This window comes from Geotrypetes seraphini, chromosome 11, assembly GCF_902459505.1.
Source record: "Geotrypetes seraphini chromosome 11, aGeoSer1.1, whole genome shotgun sequence".
NCBI lineage: Eukaryota > Metazoa > Chordata > Amphibia > Gymnophiona > Dermophiidae > Geotrypetes > Geotrypetes seraphini.
Window position 1 is genome coordinate 132,662,407 of NC_047094.1, and position 23,668 is coordinate 132,686,074.

General features: G+C 43.6%; 1 protein-coding gene across 3 annotated transcripts; it reads right to left on the reverse strand.

Annotated features, from left to right (window-relative positions):
* Window positions 1–3,514: 3,514 nt before the first annotated feature.
* Window positions 3,515–22,238, reverse strand: AAR2 (AAR2 splicing factor). 3 transcript variants are annotated; one of them, XM_033915097.1, is made up of 4 exons: window positions 22,051–22,238; window positions 13,095–13,871; window positions 11,703–11,932; window positions 3,515–4,662 (listed from the first exon to the last, which is right to left on the reverse strand). In XM_033915097.1, the coding sequence occupies exons 1-4, from the start codon at window positions 22,091–22,093 to the stop codon at window positions 4,495–4,497; spliced, it is 1,218 nt and encodes a 405-aa protein (XP_033770988.1). In that variant the 5' UTR covers window positions 22,094–22,238; the 3' UTR covers window positions 3,515–4,494. The 3 variants fall into 3 exon arrangements, with proteins under 3 accessions (XP_033770988.1, XP_033770989.1, XP_033770990.1); XM_033915098.1 differs by having other exon boundaries at window positions 22,075–22,236; XM_033915099.1 differs by lacking the exon at window positions 22,051–22,238 and adding an exon at window positions 21,461–21,480.
* Between the last annotated feature and the right edge of the window lie 1,430 nt (window positions 22,239–23,668).

The window sequence follows — 23,668 nt, forward strand, 5'->3', positions numbered from 1 at the left end:
ATGTTTCTACTACTACTTATCACTTACATAGCGTTGAAAGGCGTATGCAGCACTGTACATTTTGACATTTAATAGACAGTCCCTGCTCAGAAGAACTTACAATCTAACTTGGACAGACAGACATGACATAGAGGGTTGGGGATGCAGAACCCAAGGTGAGAGGAGTTAGGAGTCGAAAGCACTCTCAAAGAGGTGGGCTTTTAACTGGGCTTTGAACACTACCAGAGACGGAGCCCGCTATAGGTATTCGGGCAGCTTGTTCCAAGCTTACGGCACAGCAAGGCAGAAGGGATGGAGTCTGGAGTTGGAAGTTGATGAGAAGGGCACAAATAGGAGGGACTTACCAGCTGAGCAGAGCTCATGGGGGGAGGGGGATAGTGAGGGGCATCTGAGTGAGTGCATTTGTTGGTCAGTATGAGGAGTTTGAATTGGATTCGGAAACGGAGGGGAAGCCAATGAAGTGACTTTAGCAGAGAGGTAATGTGAGTAAAGCGGCTCTCCCGGAATATGAGCCATGCAGCCAAATTCTGGATGGATTGGAGGGGAGCGAGATGGCTAAGCAGAAGGCCTGAGAGTAGCAAATTGCAGTAGTCTAAGTACAAGGTGATGATGGTGTGGATATGTGTTTTGGTAGTGTGCTCAGAGAGGACGGGTCCGATTTTGGTAATATTATAGAGGAAGAAGCGGCGGGTTTTAGCGATATGTTGTATCTGGGTGGTGAAGGAAAGATAGGAGCCAAAGATGACCCTGAGATTATGCGCAGAGAAAACAGGAAGAATGTGAGTGTTGTCCATAGAGTCGGTAGAACGAGGGAAGCAGAGAGGTGAGTTTAGGCAGGAAGATGAGCAGCTCTGTTTTAGCCATATTCCATTTTAGATGGCAGTGAGGCATCCAGGTGGCAATGTCGGACAGGCAGGCCGAGCCTCTGGTCTGGGTTTCAGTAGAGATATTTGGCGCAGAGAGGTAGATCTGGGAGTCGTCAGCACAGAGGCGATACTGGAAACCATGGAAACATATAAATAAATGTACAGTGCAATGCAATGCTTCACTAATACAGGCTAGTCAAAATCGCCCCTGTTATTTACGGTGCTGATTTTTATGGCATCGACGTTAAGGTCGTCTGCTTGCACCTGTCCTGGGTCACCAGCCACTGCATCGGTCCACCATATTCATGAAGTTGTTCAGTGAGAGTTTCTGATAACCCATTTCTTGACTATGCATTCATATCGGTTTCTGAATAAGGCAAAACAGGGTGCTCTGGAACCAGAGGATATATGGTCAGCTAGAACCGGCAGGAGCATGTTTACAGCCCAGAGAAATGTTGCTAGAGACTTTTCCCTGACGCAGTGGGGATGTAGCGCAGGCCGCGTTGGATGACTGAAAGCAATAAGCAACGGTCTTGGTTATTTAGAGCAGGAGCTAAGCACTTTAAGCTACACAAGCTGAAAATAAATTAGAGCAGTTTAAAGCACCAGGGCACTTTTTTAAGAGAGGTACATTTTTCTGTCGGTTCTGTGTTTTGAAATGAGCTGTTAGGTTAAGTAATTAAGTGATTGAATTTAGCACGATTTAAATTAGATGAATTTTTATGCAGTTTAAAAATAATAATAATAATGAATTAACACTCAACTCACCTATACAGGAGAACCATTCACAACTGAACTGTGTCACTGATCCTCACACACACTTTAAAATTACTCTAGTACCATAACTGAAAAGGGACAAATATTTCTTATCGTAATTAGAGAGCAACTTAGTGGGCTACAAGCTAAGCCTATGAACGCTTCTCGCCAGAACTGGCCCACAATGTTGTTTCAGTCTGTTTTGTGCCTCCCAGTGATATGACTGAAGCTAATCAATAGCTCATTTTCTCTTGTAATGCCTTAGTCTTTCTGGCAGCAAAACAGCAGTCCCAGGCATCAGAAAGACTTCCATCTGATTCTTATGAGATTAATCACTGGAGCTGGAGGCATAAGGCATACACCTCAGCAAAGTCAAAGGTTAAAAAGCACAGCAACATTCACAGAATGCTCAGTGTTGGTGGAATTGTTTAAAAATAACGCACCAGATTGCTCAAAATATGTAATAACATAACATAAATTTGTATTTATATATTGCAAAAGCCTTTCGGTTCTATGCGGTTTACAAAAGAGGTAAAAACTGACCAAATTGTCAATGAGCTACAACATATCTTGGTAGGAGGGGTGACAGTGGGGATTACAAGGGGGATATGGCATATTGTCAACGAGTTACACATGGTATGGCTGGGCAGCTAAAGATGAGAATTATAAGGTAGGTAGCTGGGTTGGGAAGGGCAGAACTGAACAGTATCTGCTGGTTACAGTTTAACATTGGACGGTTGTCGTTGAGGGAAGCCGCGTGCGAATGTATCTTAAGGAGGATTGCTGAATTCCGTGAAAAGATGTGTTTTAAGAGCTTTCTGAAGTGCATGTAGGTGGTTGATGCTCTGATCAGTTGGCTTAGTTCTAGGTCTCTGGAGGCGGCTTGGTATGATAGGAGTTTGTTGTTTAACCTTTTCCGAGTGCAACCTTTGACTGGTGGAAAGGAGAAGAATAAATGTTGACGTGTTGAACTGATTAGTAAGCTAATTGGGTAATAGACTTTGTAATGCTTTGTAAAAGAGGCATGAAAATCGCAATACAAAAAGGAAGGACTTGCCAGGGGAATTGGATGCCATATGGAGAAAGAGTCGCCAAACAGTTACCACAATAAGTAGATCTTTAAATATTTAAATAGTGAAGTAGAGCCCTCTGTGTAGGATTGTAAGCTCTGAAGAACTGCTCAACTGGTGTGCGGCTGGCCCATAGAGTGGTGCCGGCTCTGTTGCGCAGTTCTCCTTAAGTATCTACTTATTGTGGTAACTGTTTGGTGACTCTCTCTCCATATGGTATCCAATTCCCCTGGCAAGCCCTTCCTTTTTGTATTGTGACTTTCAAGTGTCTTGTTTTTCCTTTGATCATGTAACACCACTTCTCAAGAACGCTCACTGGCTTCCGGTATCACATAGAATAACATATAAAATATGCCTACTTACCTTTAAAGCAAAGCTTTTTAAAACACCTGCATTCATTTTTAGATCACTGATTCCTTACTCTACAAATAGAATATTGCGGTCAAATGAACAGCACTTACTGACAATTCCATCTCTAAAGATCATTAATACCAGAAGACAATTTATCTTCTCTGTTACTGCTCCACAAATTTGGAACTCCCTGCCAATTTATTTAAGAGAAGAACATAATATTGATAAATTCAAGACCAATTTAAAAACATTCCTTTTCAAAGACGCTTTTGATCAATAAGTCTTACTCTTGAATTCATCAATGCTGTATTTGACTATTCTTTTTAATCCCCAACCTTGTGTTTTTGCCTGACCTCCTTTTCTATAAAATTTTGTAGTTCAATTCCCCTTTTCCTCCTCACTCTTGTTTTGTTAAGTTTGTATATAGTCTAGTTTATTTTAATAGTTATGTTTAAATTAATGTTGTTGTTGTTTTTTTAATATTGTAATTTTAATTGTTTCTTTTTATGTATGTTCATCGCTTTGAAGTAAGATTAAGCGATTAATCAAAAATTTTAATAAACTTGAAACTTTGTTGTTTGTAAAAGAGGCAGCCAAATTTGAAGAATACTCGTCCCTCTATCATTAGCCAATGTAGTTTTAATGTAATGTATCATTTATAGTCTGCCAATTCCCATTTCAGCCCAAGGTGGATTACATTCAGGAGCTTTCACTACAACATAGCAAATAAAAAAGTTACAGTAAATATCTTTTAAACAAATTTGAAAGTCTTTCAAAAAGAGGAGTAAGAACTCGGCTCCTGTGGTAAAGAACACCATGCACGGAAAGCCTGATAATAAACCAAACTATCCAGAATCTTCTTACAACGAACAACTAGAAATGAGGGAAAGTAGATTAAACAGGTATCACCAGCTCTCGATGTCTGAAAATCATTAGGAAACAAAATAATCCAATTATTCAAAGCCAGTGTCTTCAAAAAAATCTTACAGATCATATACACCAGTTAAAAAAAATAAAACAACAACACACCATATGGGCCTGTACAGGCAACCAATGTAACTGAATCAAAGAGGGAGTCACTTTATCAAACTTTTCAGACAAAAAATTATTTTGGTTGCAGTATTTTGAAGAATCTGAAGTTTGGAATATAGTTTTACAGAAATAATCCAAACGAGAAACAATGAAAGCCTCAAATAATAAGAAATGTTCTTCAGAAAATAGAGAACATATTGTTCGAAGGTGACATAATAAAAAGAAAAACCCAGAAAACTATGGTTAACTTGTGTTCCAAAAGGAACTCCCACCATACAGTGGGCATTTCTTGGCGAAAAGAAGCAGCTTTGAGACAACTTCAGAAATGGTATAGAATAAAATTTTGGTCTTCAGAAAGTCAACAAATTTTGGAAGGACATTAAAGTGACGTGTTTCTCCAAATCAACCCACTCATCTTCTCAGTCCACCACCACCCCCTCCGGGATCTCCACTACTACTGGGGCCCAGTCCTCAGGCTCGGCTTCAAAATCCCACTTGAACTTCTTGGTCAGATGCATCTTGAACTTTTCCACCTTTTTCCGCAGTGTCCGGTCCACAATAGGGCTGCAAGTGTAGGAGAAGAACACCTTTGGGGAGGGGAAAAACAGAATTAAGAGAAGAACACCCACTCTTAATAAAGAGATGATCAATACAAGCCATCTTTTATGCCGAGCTTGAGAGTCTTGATTAGCACAATTAATGATTTTAGGTAGCCCGACACTTACGGTTTTCCGTATGAATAAACTTAAAACACTTATTGTCGCAGAAATACATGTTTTAACTTTTCTTATTTTAATTATGCAATAGCACTTTTTCACTTTATACCAAGGTAAACTAATCTATATAACCCAAGTTAAAGGGAGACATAAGCCTAAGTCAACCCTTAGTACCCTGGAGTATTGGTAAGCTGTTACCCCGATCCTCAGTGGCACCACTTGGAGCTCAAACCACTCTCATTGCTCCAAGCTTTACGTGTCAAATCGTCACTGGATCGTTTACGTTATAAACTTATTCTTTTTATCTTTTTTCCTTTTTTTTGCAACTATTCACATTTTTTCAAGATAATTTTTAAGCATGTTACTTAGCTTAATTCTGTGGTCTCTGGCAGGGGGTTAACACCGACATGTTTCGCATTCAAGCTTTATCAAGGAACCCCTCCATATAAATGCTGCCAAACTCTGACCACTGTATCAAGAGCAGTGGTCAGAGTTTGGCGGCATTTATATGGAGGGGTTCCTTGATAAAGCTTGAATGCGAAACATGTCGGTGTTAACCCCCTGCCAGAGACCACAGAATTAAGCTAAGTAACATGCTTAAAAATTATCTTGAAAAAATGTGAATAGTTTCAAAAAAAAGGAAAAAAGGAAAAAAGATAAAAAGAATAAGTTTATAACGTAAACGATCCAGTGACGATTTGACACGTAAAGCTTGGAGCAATGAGAGTGGTTTGAGCTCCAAGTGGTGCCGCTGAGGATCGGGGTAACAGCTTACCAATACTCCAGGGTACTAAGGGTTGACTTAGGCTTATGTCTCCCTTTAACTTGGGTTAACTTTTCTTATTGGCATCTTTTTGTGTAAACTGCTTTGGACCATATTTGGGATTTAACAGTCTATATAAGCATTCTGATTAGATGTATTTTATCATTTGTTTTCTATCCCATTGTCTCCATAAAAGACAGTTAACAGGTTATGATTTTACCATAATTACAGTACAGTTTATGATACAAGTTTTTTAATCTTAACTTGTTATATACTAGGGGGTCTAATACCAATAGGTTACAATTTGTCATGTTATCCTTACAGAGCAAGTTTTTCAATACGTTATTATTTTAACTTGACACACACACACCGGAAATATAATACCAATATTTATTATTTTGGTTTGATTTTGTTGGGTTTGTCTTATTTTATTTTTTCTATTTCTTTTCTCCTGCCTGAAAGAAGAATTTATATTTATCTTTCTAGATTTACTATTCTTTTTCTCTACAATGTAACCACTCTGCTTCACGTTTCCTGGTTCTCTACATCTCTCTGGGGCAACTTCTTCTTTCTGTTTTTATCTTTGAATATATGAATGATGTCCTTTTTCTCTCAGGCGCTTTAGTTTAGCTTGTGAGCCTGTTCGGGACAGAGAGTGAAATCCAAAGTGCTTAATTTATTTAGTTTGTAAACCGCTTAATACTCGTGTACGAGCAATTTATCATATATAATACATACAATTTATAGGTTAAGTTTCCATACTTACCATGGAAGAATTTCAATTCAAGTTTTTACCCTAACGTGACACATACCGGGATCTAGTACCAATATACATTTCTTTGTACTCCATCGGTCATAGGCACTGGCGTTAGGTGAAGTTAGTCATTTTGGGCATGATTATATAAATTGTGCCTAGCAGCTTCTAACTTGTAGGCACCTCTCCGCACAGATGTCAATTCACTCCTAGGCGTCCTGGTTTTCCTGGTCTAATTTACTGGCGCCTAACTACAACGCCTATTCTCCGCCCCTAACCATACCTACTTTTTAGGTAGGCATGGATAGGCACCACGCCGATGTCTGCGCATAACCTTAATTAATATTTTTTAATGGTGTAGTCAATTTCCATGCCATTTAACCCATTAGCAAATAATTAAGTTGCACGTGGATTTAAGTTAGGCGTCCGTGATTAGTGTGCCTAACCTAGGTACTGTTTATAGAATCAGGCCCTTCCTGAGATGCTTTCCCTTTCTAAATCACTTATCCTCCATTATTCACATCAAGGGTCATAAAGTACCCAGTGATAGTGGGAATATAAACCCTACTATATCCGATGCTCAAGTGGTTTCATCTACCCATATAAGTAAATTAGTATATGCTGAAATACCTAAACCATTGATATTTTCTGGAGGAGTGGATGAAAACCCACGAACAGAGGAAACACAGGATATTACTTTAAAGGACTTATGGTTAGGAATATCCAGAGTTGAAGGGTTTCTCAGGACAACGATGAAACAAATGGGAGACTTTTCTCAGTTAGTTTCTGCTAAATTAGAAAATGTGGATTCTAATCTAGGTTGTTTGGATAAACGATTAAATGTTGTTGAAACACAATGTAATAATTTACAAGCTGTCTCGGTATCAGCCGTTAAAGATTCTACAGTGATACATTCTAAAATTGAATCTATAGAGAATATGAATAGAGTGAAAAATCTACGCTTGGTCAATTTTCCAGTAACTCATTTATTGTCACCTGAGATTTTATTAAGGAAGTTTTTTAAAGAAGTACTGGGAATAGCCAATGCGGAGAATTTTCCAATAAATAATTATTATTATATTCCTCCAAAAAAAGTTGAATCTGCCCAGGAGGTGGACCATCTGACCACACCAGAGGTAAATTTGACTGAATTTTTGGAAGATACATAGGATGTGATTCAGAGTCGATCCACCCTAGTAATAACATGCATGAGCGAGATGGATAAGATGTTGATAATGAAACTTTACTTCAAAAATAGGTTAATGAAATTTTGTGGGGATTTGGTTAGGATTTTTCCGGATGTATCTAGAACCACTCAGTTGAGGAGAAAAGAATTTTTGAAATTGAAGGATAGAGTGTTGGCACTGGATGCATCCTTTTACCTGAAATTTCCCTGTAAATGTATGATCAAGTTACAAGATATTGAATATTCTTTTTGGGATCCTATACAACTACAACAATTTTTAGTTGCAAGAGAATAGAATTAGAAATGAGATTTGTTTCACCTAGCTGAGAATTTGAGGAGGATAAATATAATTAGTATCCGATTTTAAGGAATGATTCAAGGTTCTTTAGTGTGAACCAATAATTATTGTCCTTTATTTTCTTGAACTTTATTCTGTTAGAAATAGCAAGATATACTCCCCATTAATGTGGGCTTAAAAGGAATTATATATATATGATTTGATTATGTATTGTTTTATGTGATTTTCCTTTTTTCTTTTGAATTATTGGATATTGTAATGTATTCAAAATTATAAATTAAAAAAAAAAAAAAAAGTATATTCCGATCCAGGAGAATACATTGAAAACTAGAGCCAATCAACAGTTTTAAGCATAATTTTTTCTCACTGACCTATAATTAGCTAAGTTTCACTATTTATTTAAGAAGCATTTTGGTTGTAAATAGAGAATGACACGGTGACAAAATTCATTACCGTTCCCGTCCCCGCGGAAAACCATCTTCATGACATTCTTTAAGGAGAGAGGAAAGAACCTGAGTCTAATTGGTCACAACCACTGACCCGCAAGCTTTGCTTTGAAGAATGTTGGTGTAGAAGGACCGAGGTTGAAATAGACACTAGAAAATGACATGGGATTATTTCCCGCGGTTATCCGTGGGGACGGGGACGGTGATGAATTTTGTCACCGTGTCATTCTCTAGTTGTAAACAGTGTTATGGTTGATGCAAGAAGAACTCCATAATATCTTACAATTAAAGCTTGAAGATATAGAAAATAGAATAACAATTTGAGAATCCGGGGTGTTCTGGAAGGACTGCACTTTGGAGACTGTAAAGAAAATTGCAATTGACATCTGTACAACCCTACTTCAGAGAAGAGGTTCTGTGCAAGACAACTATTAAGAACATAAGAATAGTCTTAGTCCATCAAGCCCAGTAGCTCGTTCGCATGGTGGCCAATCCAGGTCACTAGTACCTGGCCAAAACCCAAAGAGTAGCAAGATTCCATGCAGAATCCCAAAGAGTAAAAAGATTATGGAACCCCCAATACTAGCAATATTCTATGCTACTGATCCAGGGCAAGCAGTGGCTTCCCCCATGTCTCTCTTAATAACAGACTATGGACTTTTCCTCCAGGAAATTGTCCAAACCTTGATCTCACAATCATCATTCTCTCTGCAAGAAAAGGAGTAATGAATCTTGGGACATAATACTTTGTCTGGATGATTACTTTATAAAAGAAAAAGTGGTGGTGAAAATGCTTTGAGTGGAAGGGCCAGTATGTGGCAGTATATGCCAACCTGGCTCCTGGCACACTTCAGGGAGTGATGACAAAGCTAAAGCAACATGGAGTCTAATATGCCTGTCACCTTTATTACCGTATATGCAAATCTGCCTCATACATATTCATTTGGGATATCTTGTAAATCCAGCTAGCTGGGGGGCCCCCCAGGATAGGTTTAAGAACCATTGTTTTAGATCCCTTTCCTCTTTACTCATAGTTGGGGGGGTGCAGTTAATTTAATTTATCATTTATATTATTTGAAATTATTACTGGAAATTCATCCCACATGTGTAATGGAGATGTATATCTAGCATCTGATATTACCCTTCACTTTTGTGCTATCACTTAGGGCTCCTTTTACGAAAGTGCGCTAGTGTTTTTAGCGGTTCATAGGCAAAACCGCGGAAGACAAAGGCGCGCGCCGACAACTGAGCGCAAGACGGAGGCGCGCGCTGAAGAAAATGACAGTTTTTAGGGGCTCTGACAGGGGTTTTTGTTGGGGAGCCCCCCCACTTTACTTAATACAGATTGCGGCGGCATTGTGGGTGGTTTGGGGGGTTGAAACCCCCCTCATTATATTGTAAATTTAACTTTTTCCCTGTTTTTAGGGAAAAAGTGAAGTTTTCAGTAAAATGTGGGGGGTTACAACCCCCCAAACCCCCCACAACACCCCCACAACGCGGCGCGATCTGTATAAAGTAAAGTAGGGGGGTTCCCCCCCACACACCCCCTGTCGGAGCCCCTAAAAACAGTTATTTTCCTCAGCGCGCGCCTCCACGCTGCGCTCAGTTGTCCCCGCGTGCCTTTGTTTTCCGCGGTTTTGACCTGACACCGTTTTTAGCGCACACACCGGATTAGCGCACGCTAGCTGAAAAACTACCGCCTGCTGAAGAGGAAGCGGTAGCGGCTAGCGCGTGTAACATTTTTGTGCGCGCTATTCCGCGCGTTAAGGCCTTAACGCTCCTTCGTTATATGTTAATGCATGCGTGTTCTTTCTTATCCTTATACTGGAGTTTCTATTTCTATTCTGATGAGCAAATCGCCATGACTTGCATTTGGCCTGACAAAACAGAAAAAGCACTAGTTCCAGTACAGATTCCCCAAGTAGCATAGTAACATAGTAGATGACGGCAGATAAAGACCCGAATGGTCCACCCAGTCTGCCCAACCTGATTCAATTTAAATTTTTAATTTTTTCTTCTTAGCTATTTCTGGGCAAGAATCCAAAGCTTTACCCGGTACTGTGCTTGGGTTCCAACTGCCGAAATCTCTGTTAAGACTTACTCCAGCCCATCTATACCCTCCCAGCCATTGAAGCCCTCCCCTGCCCATCCTCCACCAAACGGCCATACACAGACACAGACCGTGCAAGTCTGCCCAGTAACTGGCCTAGTTCAATCTTTAATATTATTTTCTGATTCTAAATCTTCTGTGTTCATCCCACGCTTCTTTGAACTCAGTCACAGTTTTACTCTCCACCACCTCTCTCGGGAGCGCATTCCAGGCATCCACCACCCTCTCCGTAAAGTAGAATTTCCTAACATTGCCCCTGAATCTACCACCCCTCAACCTCAAGTTATGTCCTCTGGTTTTACCATTTTCCTTTCTCTGGAAAAGATTTTGTTCTACGTTAACACCCTTCAAGTATTTGAACGTCTGAATCATATCTCCCCTGTCTCTCCTTTCCTCTAGGGTATACATATTCAGGGCTTCCAGTCTCTCCTCATGCCTCCTACCCCATGACCTTTTTTTTTTTTTAAATTATTTTCTCAGGCATCTTGAGGGACCGGATGCACAGTTTCACAAGGTTCTCTCCAAATTTACCACAATATACTCGTGATTTAATCACAATAATTTTGTGCCACCTGCAAATCTGACCATCTCAGTCACTGTTTCCATTTCCAGATCATTCATAATATGCAAGGAGAATGAAATCCTATACCATTTTGTAACCCTGAGCTTGCCACATGTGGTTTATTTATTAAAAAATGTCTCAAACGCCTATTCGTAGGCGGCTTTACAAAAGTAACATACATAAAATAGGACAGATTAGACTTGTACAAACATCAAAGATTACAAATCAATGTAAACAGTTGGTTCACAGCTCTCCATAATAGGTCCAGAAACCAAAATTGGTCAGAAACATCATTCATTGGAATGTGTGGTCTTGAGCATTTTCTTAAACTTCAAAATATCGGATAGGGTTCTTTGCTGTCCCGTAAATTTGTTCCACAGAGTTACTACTATGATGGAGATAGCAGAAGCTCTCGTATTCTCATAATGCACTTTTGAGAAGTGCATCAATGATAATCGCATCTCGCAATCTTAAGCATACATATGCTTTTCTTAATGCCTGCTCTCTTAAGCCCCCTTAGGTCCTTGAACCTACTACTCCTTTCTCCCCTGCTCTTATTTTAAAAATTTATAAACCCTCTACACTTAGATGGTTTTCAAGGAAAAAAATATAAAAAATTAAAACAATACAATAAAAACTAACTCCCTCTTTTACAATGCCATGTTAGCGGCTGCCATGCAGCAAAAGCCCTAAATCCCTTTACATCTCTGTGGGCTTGAGGACAGTTGCCGCAGTGGTAGCTGCCAGCACAGCTTTGGAAAAGGAGGGGTAAGTTGGGTAGAAAGCTCTTACCTGCAAAGTGCTGGTCAAGAAGTTATCCTGAGAAACAATGTCCACAAAGAAGTCTGCAGGGATCTCACCAAGCTGATGGTATAGAACAGAGATGAGGCTAGTGTACAGCGAGCCGCGCTTCACCACCGCCTCCTCCGAGCGGCACAGAAGCGTCAGCAGTTGCTTCCAGTGCTCAAATGCTTCATATACATTGCCAATAAGGAAGCAGACGAACGCAAACTGAAGCTCCGCTAGAAAACATATCAAATACAGAAAGATGCATCAGCGTGTGTGTTCTCACATCTGCGACGAGGAGATGAGGTAATGATTACTTAAAAAAAACAAAACCTTTTATTATATCCACCATCTTCAAATGAAGAATGAGAAAGGGGGGTATAATGGGGCCTCATGCTAAAATTAATTCTTAAAAACAAAATACTTGTATTAAGAGCCAACAAAGCAACAATTTCCTCATTTTCTGATCTGATTTGGTGACATGTCCAGAGTAAAATATTTCATGCGCACAGACCAACAAGCTCAAAATGAGGACCTCCTATTTCAAAGACGTGGTAGTGATACCCCTGCGACTAATCCACCAAAGATATTGAATGGACTTTGGTGCATTTGCCGCAGGGGAATCACTACCGCAGCTATGTAAAAGGGACCCTGAATATATAAAACAAAACACAAAACGGAGTTCACCTCTGGCCTTCAGTTTTTATAAAACCCACTTTTAATCCTATCCCCTTAATCAACCCATCCCCTCACCAACTTCCTCCCCCGATAATGTTCCATCACTTCCTGAAATGAACATTATATGGCCCAATAAGGATTTACTTCACGACAGCCTATTGGTCTTTCCATTCTAAAAAGGTCTAATAGAAAATAAGAATCAACAGACAGGCAACTTGGTGGTTGTTTACACCGAGCATGGAATGTTGCTACTATCTGGATTTTTGCCAGATACTAGTGACCTGGATTGGCCACCGTGAGGATGGCTACTGGGCTAGATGGATCATTGGTCTGTCCCAGTATGGCTGTTCTTTTGCTCTTATGTGTGCCAAGTATAGGACAATCAAGCCATTGTAACATCACTGATGAGGCTGGCTCGGAGGCACTGTGGAATGAGGCTTTATAACATCATAATCTCAGCTCTGGACTGTTGCTCTCATTGGGGATCCAGAATCTCTGAGGTTCTGGAATGTTGCTACTTTGGGTTTTGGCCTGGATTGGCCACCGTGAGGATGGGCTATTGGTCTTGATGGACCACTGGTCTGACCCAGTAAGGCTGTTCTTATGTATAAAAAAAGGTTTTAAATAAATAAATTGATTTTATAGACCTCTCTCTGTTAGGGGTACAAGGCACTTATGTTCAATTATGGACACTGTCTTAGGGAGTAAGTTTATACTAACCAAGTATGTCCTGAGGCTGACTGGAGTAGTGTTCACTGATCATCATTTCCAGGGCATAGCTGAGGTCCATACTATGACGTGTTATCTCTTCCGGTGTGGCACCAACTGGGTACATCTGGGTCGGAATATTTGTGAATCGGATCTCTGTTCCCTTTTTTTGTTTCATCTCAGGCAACCGTGCCAGGCCCTCTTGGTAGCTCTTGCACTCAGCATCATAACGGGGAAGGTTCTGCTTCACCCTGTCCTGTGTATACCGAAGAGCTGTCACTGGCACCACCTCAGCAAAGGCACAGATCAGCCCACTCTCTGGTTGTAGCTTCTTCATCACCGGTTCTGTGATCAGGCTAGTGAGAGAGATCCACTTCTTCAAGGTTTCATATGGGTAGGGCCCCAAAGACTTGTCCAGGTTTTGGAGATCTGCACGCATTCTCAATGTCTCCTCCTCTGATGCTGGGGTGAGGTCTACTTGCTCTTTCTTAGGGTCCCAATGCAGTACCAGGAAGTCTCGTTGCTTCAGATCTAAGAAGCAGCCTGTGCGTGGCCCAGTTTCCTGGCCATGAAGTGGGCTACTGGAGCTGAAATAGATGAAATGAATACCAGGGGGAATCATCTTGACCCCCTTAAACCTTGGCGCTACCTGCCAGCAGTTGTAGTCAATACCAAACTCTGTCCCATTGGGCACATTGAGGATTATAACAGTGGCTCCCTCAAAGAAAAGCCATTTTGCAAGCTCAGGGTCCATATCGTGCATTCTCAGCCTTGCTGTGTCTGACCACCCTGATTAGGAAAAAAGGAAAAATCCTTGCAAACTGAGTTTCATGAGGTAGAGTTGAATACATGACAAGTTTTATCAGGTCTTAAAGCAAATATTCAGATAATATGAACAAACTTATTACAGTTACTATATGAATCACCAAATGCACATCTTGGTTACAAAAAGAAGAAAACTGCAGATATACAGGGATGCTGCAAAGGTTGAGGTGTCATAGGGAATATCCTGGAGAGGCATAGATTGAGCTTCAGGGACAGAATATGATGGCAGAGCTAGAGGCAGGAGAGCTGCAGGCACGAGGCGGGGAGAACTGCAGGCACAAGGCAGAGGCGCGCTGGGCTAAGGAGGCGGTGAGGCAAGGCGCCGGAGAGCAGGAGAAACCAGCGGGGTCGCGGCGAGAGTAGCTCCGCCCACCCCACGACGTCAGCAGCTAGCGACCGGGCTCCTCTGTAAAAGGAGGAGTGCCAACGGGCGCAGCTACTGCAGGAGGCAGGCGAGCTAGAGGCAGGAGAGCTGCAGGCACGAGGCGGGGAGAACTGCAGGCACAAGGCAGAGGCGCGCTGGGCTAAGGAGGCGGTGAGGCAAGGCGCCGGAGAGCAGGAGAAACCAGCGGGGTCGCGGCGAGAGTAGCTCCGCCCACCCCACGACGTCAGCAGCTAGCGACCGGGCTCCTCTGTAAAAGGAGGAGTGCCAACGGGCGCAGCTACTGCAGGAGGCAGGCGAGCTAGAGGCAGGAGGGCTGCAGGCACGAGGCGGGGAGAACTGCAGGCACAAGGCAGAGGCGCGCTGGGCTAAGGAGGCGGTGAGGCAAGGCGCCGGAGAGCAGGAGAAACCAGCGGGGTCGCGGCGAGAGTAGCTCCGCCCACCCCACGACGTCAGCAGCTAGCGACCGGGCTCCTCTGTAAAAGGAGGAGTGCCAACGGCGCGCAGCCGTTCGGCATGCAGCGAAGGCGAGCGGCAAAGGCGCTCGCCTTGGCGAGAGCGCCTTCGCGAAGAGCCTTCAGAAGAGCCTTCAGAAGAGCCTAATCCAGGGCAACAGGACACACACTCTTATACTATCTCTCATACTCTCTCTTTTACTCTCTCTCTTCCACTCTTTCTAGTTTACTCTCTCTCATTCATTCCCTCTCATTCACTCTAGTTTACTCTCTCTTCCACTCTTTCTAGTTACTCTTTTTTACTTTCTCTCTTTCTAGTTTACTCTCTCTCATTCACTCTCTCTTCCACTCTCTCTAGTTTACTCTTTTTTACTTTCTCTCTTCCACTCTTTCTAGTTTACTCTCTCATTCACTCTCTCTCATTCACTCTAGTTTACTCTCTCTTCCACTCTTTCTAGTTTACTCTCTCTCTCATTCACTCTAGTTTACTCTCTCTTCCACTCTTTCTAGTTTACTCGCTCTCATCACTCTCTCCCTTTTCTTTTGATATGGCAGGAAGGACAAGGAGTGTGAAACCGTCAAGCAAGATCGGCATCCCCTGCACTGAGGTGATCCGGGAGCTGACCTCGGCATACGTACAGACGGAGGAGTACACAGCACCAAGAAAGGACGACTCCGTGCAGACCGAAACCATCCCACAGCAGTACATTACGGCCTCTACACAGACAGAGGAGGTCGACCAGCAGGATGACGACGTCACCCAGGAACTAAAGAGCCTCAGGGAGGAGGTGAAACGCCTGAGAGGCATCAGGGAGGATGAGGCCTATATTGATGGGATAGTGCAGGAACTATCCCAGATCACAGAACGAGCCCGTGAAGGATCTCCCATAGTAACTCCAGGACCGACGACACGGAAACCAACTATTGGAGTTCAGGAGATGGATGGAGACACTGACTCCTGGCAGTTAGTGACCTCCTCCACAGGTAAACGTAGGAGACCCCCCCCCCCATTTACAATCTCTTCACCTTCTTACTCCTTCTCTCACCAGGGCAGCGTCACATCAACTCCACATCTGAACCTGAAGAACAGATTCCTGGTTTTGCAGGAAGAGACTACCGACGTAGAGCAGAAAGAGACCACCGACGTAGAGCAGGACCAGGATCAATACACATCCCCATCTCCAGAGACAACGGATCGGCACCCCCAAAAGAAGCGCAGAGTGATAGCCATCGGGGACTCCATGTTGAGAGGCACCGAGGGACCAATATGCAGACCGGATATGCAGTCGAGGGAGGTCTGCTGTCTACCCGGAGCCAGAATACGAGATGTGACCACCTGTCTTGATCGACTTCTCAGGCCCCAGGATCACTTTCCAATGCTGCTCATCCACGTCGGAACGAATGACACTGCCAAGAACACCCTGGAGGATATAGCTAGAGATTTCGGAGCTCTGGGAAGGAGACTGAAGCAAACAGAAGCACAGGTAGTATTCTCTTCAATTCTTCCTATTAGGGGCAGAGGAAGGGACAGGGACGAACGTATCCTGAAGACGAATGAGTGGCTACAACGATGGTGCCGGGAAATGAACTTCGGATTCCTGAATCACGGTGAGGCACTACAGGGACTACAGGGACCAGACGGACTCCACCTGACCAACAGAGGTAAGAACGTCTTCGGACACCGACTAGCCCGCCTACTTCGAAGGGCTTTAAACTAGGTAAGTCGGGGGTGGGTACCCATTTTTACACCAGAACAGTAAGTAACAATCCTGAGGTAATGAACCAAAACTCCACTTCCAAGTCCGAGGTAAGTCCCCTTACTACAAAAGATTCGCTAGGAGACACTTTAACTCATCAGGAGCTCAGTAAACACCAAGAGTGGAGAGCTATGTATGTTAACGCACACAGCCTAGGGAACAAACTTCTAGAACTGGAAACAGAAATGGTTAATGCAGACTTAGACGTGGTGGCTGTGTCCGAAACATGGTTCACGGACTCTCATGGGTGGGATATGACTATACAGGGATACAACCTGCTTCGCCAAGACAGAGAGGGTAAGCTAGGAGGAGGGGTAGCACTCTACATCAAAGAGCACATCAAGACAACCAGGATCACGGATGTTAAGTATACTGGGGAATCCATCTGGGTAAACCTGGCCAGGGGCGGAGAAAAATGCCTGTACCTCGGTGTGGTTTACAGACCTCCTAGACAATCGGAGGACAAAGACGCAGAATTAATTGAGGACATTGAGAGTATCACCTTGCGGGGGGATGTTGTTCTATTAGGTGACTTCAATATGCCTGATGTAGACTGGAACACACTCTCAGCGACAAATTGTGACAGCAGGAGGATATTAGCGTCCATGAAGGAAGTACAGCTTAAACAAATGGTGCTAGAGCCTACTAGGGCCCAGGCCATCCTGGACTTGGTACTCACGAACGGGGAAAGTGTCTCGGAGGTCTCGGTGGGAGAACCGCTAGCCACCAGTGACCATAACATGGTATGGTTTAACCTTAGGAAAGGCTTCCCTAGATCTCAAACAAGAACAAGGGTACTCAATTTCCGGGGCGCTGACTTCGAACGCATGGGAGATTTCGTTCATCAGACACTACAGGTTCAAGAAGCGACCGATAATGTGGAAGCTATGTGGTCAACCTTGAAATCGACCATTCAGGAGGCAACTGTCCGCTACATTAAATCGGTAAATAAACAACAAAGAAACAAGAGACCCAAATGGTTCACTGATGAGGTCTCGTACCGCGTCAAGGAGAAGAAAAGAGCATTTCTCTCATACAAACGCACCGGGGAGAAAGAAGCGAACATTGAATACAAGACAAAGTCCGCAGCGGTCAAAACAGCAGTCAGCGAGGCCAAACTTCGAATGGAAGAAACTCTAGCGAAGAATATTACGAAAGGGGACAAATCCTTCTTCAGGTACATTAGCGAGAGGAAGAAGAACACAAATGGTATTGACCGCCTTAGAACGCCAGACGGGAGTTATGTAGAAACAGATTCAGATAAAGCTAAACTGCTGAATGATTACTTCTGCTCTGTCTTTACCTGTGAGGCACCAGGGCACGGGCCACGGTTGGAAACAAAGCAAAGCATGGAAGATCCATTTCAGAATTTTGAATTCACAACTGCTGATGTTTACAGAGAACTGTCAAAACTCAAGGTGAACAAAGCCATGGGGCCGGACAATTTACACCCACGAGTACTCAGAGAGCTATGCGATGTTCTAGCGAAACCATTAGCCATGCTCTTCAATCTCTCCCTAAGTACGGGGAGAGTCCCCCTGGACTGGAAAACAGCTAACGTCGTTCCTCTGCACAAAAAGGGATGCAGAGCAGAGACTGCAAATTACCGACCGGTGAGTCTCACATCAATTGTGTGCAAACTCATGGAAACTCTACTCAAAGGTAAATTAGACACGATTTTGGATGAGGGAGACCTAAGGGATCCCCGTCAACATGGATTCACTAGGGGTAGGTCATGCCAATCCAATCTTATTAGCTTCTTCGATTGGGTGACGGGAAAGCTAGACCTGGGAGAGTCTCTGGACATAGTGTACTTGGATTTCAGCAAGGCGTTTGACAGTGTTCCGCACCGCAGACTATTAAACAAGATGAAGTCGATGGGTCTAGGCGGGAAGCTAACTGCATGGGTGAATGATTGGCTAAGTGGAAGACTTCAGAGGGTGGTGGTCAACGGCACCCTCTCTGAGACATCAGAGGTGACTAGCGGAGTGCCGCAGGGCTCGGTCCTGGGACCATCCCTTTTCAACATATTCATAAGAGACTTGACCCAAGGGCTTCAGGGTAAAGTAACACTGTTCGCCGATGACGCCAAACTGTGTAATATAGTAAGTGAAAACAATCTTAAGGATAGTATGACGCAAGATCTGATCACGTTGGAAAACTGGTCCTCGACATGGCAGCTGGGCTTCAACGCTAAGAAATGTAAGGTCATGCATCTCGGCTGCGGAAACCCATGCAAAACTTACACCTTGAACGGAGAAACACTAGCTAGGACTTCAGAAGAACGGGACTTGGGAGTAATCGTCAGCGCGGACATGAAGGCTACCAAACAAGTGGAGCAGGCCTCATCCAAGGCAAGGCAAATGTTGGGATGTATCAATAGAGGCTTCATCAGCCGCAAACCTGAAGTCATAATGCCGCTCTACAGAACCATGGTAAGACCTCACCTGGAATACTGTGTGCAATTTTGGAGACCACACTACCGAAAAGATGTGCTTCGAGCTGAATCGGTCCAGCGAATGGCCACTAGAATGGTCTCCGGACTCAAGAGTCTCCCATACGAGGAAAGACTGGATAAACTGCAGCTCTACACTCTTGAGGAGCGTAGAGAAAGGGGAGACATGATTGAGACGTTTAAGTACATCACAGGTCGTGTCGAGGCGGAAAGCGATATATTCTTCCCTAAGGGTCCCTCGGTCACAAGAGGGCACCTGTTCAAACTCAGAGGAGGGAAATTTAATGGTGACACCAGGAAGTATTTCTTTACAGAAAGGGTGGTGGATCAGTGGAACAAACTTCCGGTGCAAGTGGTCAAGGCCACCAGTGTACTCGACTTTAAAAACAAATGGGACATCCACGTGGGGTCCTTACGGGGGTCGAGCTAGGGAACTAGGTCATTAGCACTCAGACTTGATGGGGTGGGTCAGAAGAGTGGGCAGACTTGATGGGCTGCAGCCCTTTTCTGCCGTCATCTTTCTATGTTTCTATGTTTCTACGGCAACCCAATAGGTGAAGGGAAAGGGTTACAAAAGCAAATGAACAAAGGGAAATATCTATACTTAGCCCACTCCTGTTTTCCCACCCATCTCCCACTAGCTTCATCAGGGAGAGACTTTGCCATCCACTGTTTATATTACCAGCATAATCCCAATGACTGGACATCAATATAGTACCTCAAAAAAGGTCACCCATACAATTTTGCTATTCAAAAAACAAGAATTTGAGAAAGGATTTTGGATTTTTATGACAAATTCAAAGGGCCTTCTTGTTTCTCTAGGGAGGAGTCTGCAGCAAGCATACACTATTTCAGAATCGTGCATTATACCTGCTTCACATATGTAGCTCTGTAGGAAAGTTCTGAAGTACATGTGCTCTGTATTTCAAAACTATGTAGCAGCTGCTGCATGCCTGATTGCCTGCCTATACAGTTAGACAACCCCAGCTTTGTGATCTCACAATAATCAACACCATAAGAATAGAGATTTCATCTGTTTTTGTAGCAGAAGTATTCTAGTACTCCCAAGTGGTGTGGGTTCAGGATAAGGAACATCTGTCTATTCTGGATTTTTAAAATTATCTGTAGACCTGCTTCTTATATTTTAATTTAGCAAAACAGTTACTAAAATACAGCAGGGGGGGTACAAAAAAGTCAGGACATACTTAAGGTTGCCTGCCACAAATTCATTTACTAGACAGCCACTATTATTACTACACTTATACATCACCATAAACAAGATCCCTACAGGTACAATAAGTTGAAGGTCCAAAGGTCTCACGAGGCAAAGCCCAAGGTTAAATGTAGCATTTGTAGCAAAGCTATCTGTTCTCTTAACAGTGGCCAAAAATTCACTGGGGTTGATATTCAAAGTGATATAAATGGCCAAAATGGACTCCTAGCCATTAAAAACACATGTCCAGGGCTAACTGGAAAATGCCTAGTTAGCACCTAAGCCGAAACCAGCTATTTTGTGAGCATTCAGGGGGCAGTCAGCACCGAGGGCTAGATTCTCTAATATTCCCAATAAAATCTGATGGGTCGTTGTGGCGGCCATAAATCTGATTTTAAAAAGATGAGCCATTCTCAAAGAACTGCACATGCAAATGAGGTTCGCAGAGGGTTACCAAATTTATATGAGATCAGTCACTGGTGATAGTGATCAGCACACATGCAGAATAGTCCACTGAAAGAGGCATGGGGGGCTAGGAGAGGCGGAGAACTATCAGCAAATGCTACATTGTTGTGTCAGTCGTAGGTATGCCAGTGCTATTGGATGGAGGGGAGGTGCAATCGGCAGCTTTCAACAAGCGCATATAAGTTATGCCTTTAAAACATGTGCTTGCTTTTGAGATTTTTTTTCCCATTACTATATTACTATACTGAAGAGTGGGGCTTTTTTATTTTTAGCATGAACCACAGCCAGAAGCATGCACCTTTCACAGTACCGGCACCCCCAGACCAGCTGGTAATTTTTGGTCACTAAACGCTGGTGGTTCATTTGGAGAGTTACTTGGCGATGAAAGAAAATCACCCGGAGTGCTCATTTAAATATTAATGAGCCCATTTTAACAGCAATGACCTCGTTGTACTACATTTGCATGGCAGAGTCGGAGGCTGCTAGGAAGCTTGGACCACAGTGAACCATTCTCATAATTGGCTGGTAAAACACTGGCACGCTAAATCGACTGGCTTAGCGACCATTGTTAAAGCCACGGTAAGTTTTGGGAATCTGGCCCTTAGTCAGTTAAGTGCCCATTCATCCTATCCAGTTAAGCGTGGAATATCACACATAGTTGACTAGGTTTTTATTGGGCCACATATGCCTGAATATTCATGCCGATGTCTGGTCGGTGCCGTTATGTTTTCACTGATAAATCTGATAGCACACCTGTTTATGTCACTAGTGCAAAGAGTAAATTGTTCCTTTCATCTAGTTGCCTCCTATGCTTGAAATAACTTACCCGAGTTTGTCCTCCAAGCCCCTTCCCTTGTTTAAAATCAAACTGTAGCCTTCAATCCTTAACCCTACTCTCCATTGCTCATGCCTACTATTTATGGGGAATTTAGGAAACTCCTAAAAACGTATCTGTTCCTGAAGTATTTAAGCAACTAATCTGTACAATAACTGATCTCTAATAACTAGCTTCTAACCTTGTTAATTTTACTTCATTTGTAACTTCTTTTAGCCACTGTAAACTGCAGAGAACTTCATGGTCCTGCGGTATATAAACTGTTATTATTGCCCTCCAAGCTAGCCAACAAACTAACTGTTCCCATGACATCTTGTTTTGTCTATTCAGACTATAAGCTCTTTGGGGCAGGGACTGTCTTCTTTGTGACCCTCAGCCCTCCCCTTAGCCATCGGGCTAAAAGGCTGCAGTCTTCTTTCCCAGCCACCAAAGATATCCTCCTGGGCTGGGCCGACTTGGGAGCAGCAAAAGGGGCTTTTCACTAAAGCTTCGGCACCCATTTGGCTCTTCCCAAGGGAGCAGCTGGGGCATCACCCCCCCCCCCCTCCCTCCTGCCAAACGTTCAGCCCCGGCCGTCCTACCCGCAAACTTGTCTCTTAGCTCACCGGCAGCGGAAGCAGCCATTTGCACAGGTTTCTTGCCCCGGAAACAGGAAGTCGCGTCAGAAGAGGGCGGGGCGATGGGGGGGGAGACAGCTCCCAGGTTGCTATGGGCAACGGAGGAATTGCTGCTGCTGCTAGACGCAGGTTTAACGGTAGGAGCAACCGGGGGGGGGGGAGGGAGCAGCCATTTGCACAGGTTTCTTGCCCCGGAAACAGGAAGTCGCGTCAGAAGAGGGCGGGGCGATGGGGGGGGAGACAGCTCCCAGGTTGCTATGGGCAACGGAGGAATTGCTGCTGCTGCTAGACGCAGGTTTAACGGTAGGAGCAACCGGGGGGGGGGGGGGGGAGGGAGCAGCCATTTGCACAGGTTTCTTGCCCCGGAAACAGGAAGTCGCGTCAGAAGAGGGCGGGGCGATGGGGGGAGGGAGACAGCTCCCAGGTTGCTATGGGCAACGGAGGAATTGCTGCTGCTAGACGCAGGTTTAACGGTAGGAGCAACCGGGGGGGGGGAGGGAGCAGCCATTTGCGCAGGTTTCTTGCCCCGGAAACAGGAAGTCGCGTCATAAGAGGGCGGGGCGATGGGGGGAGACAGCTCCCAGGTTGCTATGGGCAACGGAGGAATTGCTTCCGATCATGTCAGCTCTAGGCAGCTTAAAGCAGTGCAACATGCAGAAAGTAAAAAACGATCTACACTTGTTACACGTGATGTAAGATGTAAAAATGAATGTAGAGGTTTAAAAAAAATTGTAGCTTTTTTTAATTGCCGTTTCAATTAGTATATTCCAGAAGGTAAATACATATTTACACATACAGCTGGTTTTCATTCTCTCTGTTTTTTAATTTGGTTTTAAAGTTCTTTTAGGATAACGTCTGATTGATTGGTTTTGTTTATTGTCTAGGTGTTTATATTACCATCTGGCATTATTACTATAATATTCACCCTTGATGCAGGTACTATGGAGGCCAAAACACGCTGGGCTGCTTTGATAAGTAATAAAACTTTATTGGAGCCTTTTTGAGCTTCCACATTGCTACTTTTCTTCTTTCCCTCCTGCGTACATTCAGGACTCCTTTTACAATAAGCCGTGTTAGCGGCTTTATCATACGCAACTTTTTAGCGTGTGCTAACCCCTGCGCTAGCCGAAAAACTACCGCCTGCTCAAGAGGTAGCGGCTAGCGCGGCCGGCAAATTAGCGCACGCTATTATGCGCGTTAAACCGCTAACGCGGCTTCGTAAAAGGAGCCCTCAGACACCACCTGCCTATGACAAAATTTCTAAGTCCTTTGTATGCATACGCATAGTCTTCAACCTCTAGTCCTGCCATTCTTGTGTTAGGGTCATCCTGGAACTGCCCAATGACCCGTTTCAAGGAAGGAGACTGTTTCGGCCAGGCCTAGTTTTAAACTTACATCCCAAACAGGGTTACCATCTGGCTCCAGAAAGAAAATAAAAAGAGGACAGACTGAGACTTTCCAAGCAATGCAAGTAAGACCAGCTCCTTCTTTCTCTCAATGCACTATAGGATTTGTAGTCCCTGATTCTATCCACTAAAACCAGTGCTGCCAAGTCTTATAATGCAGCAGGATGAGGTTGGCA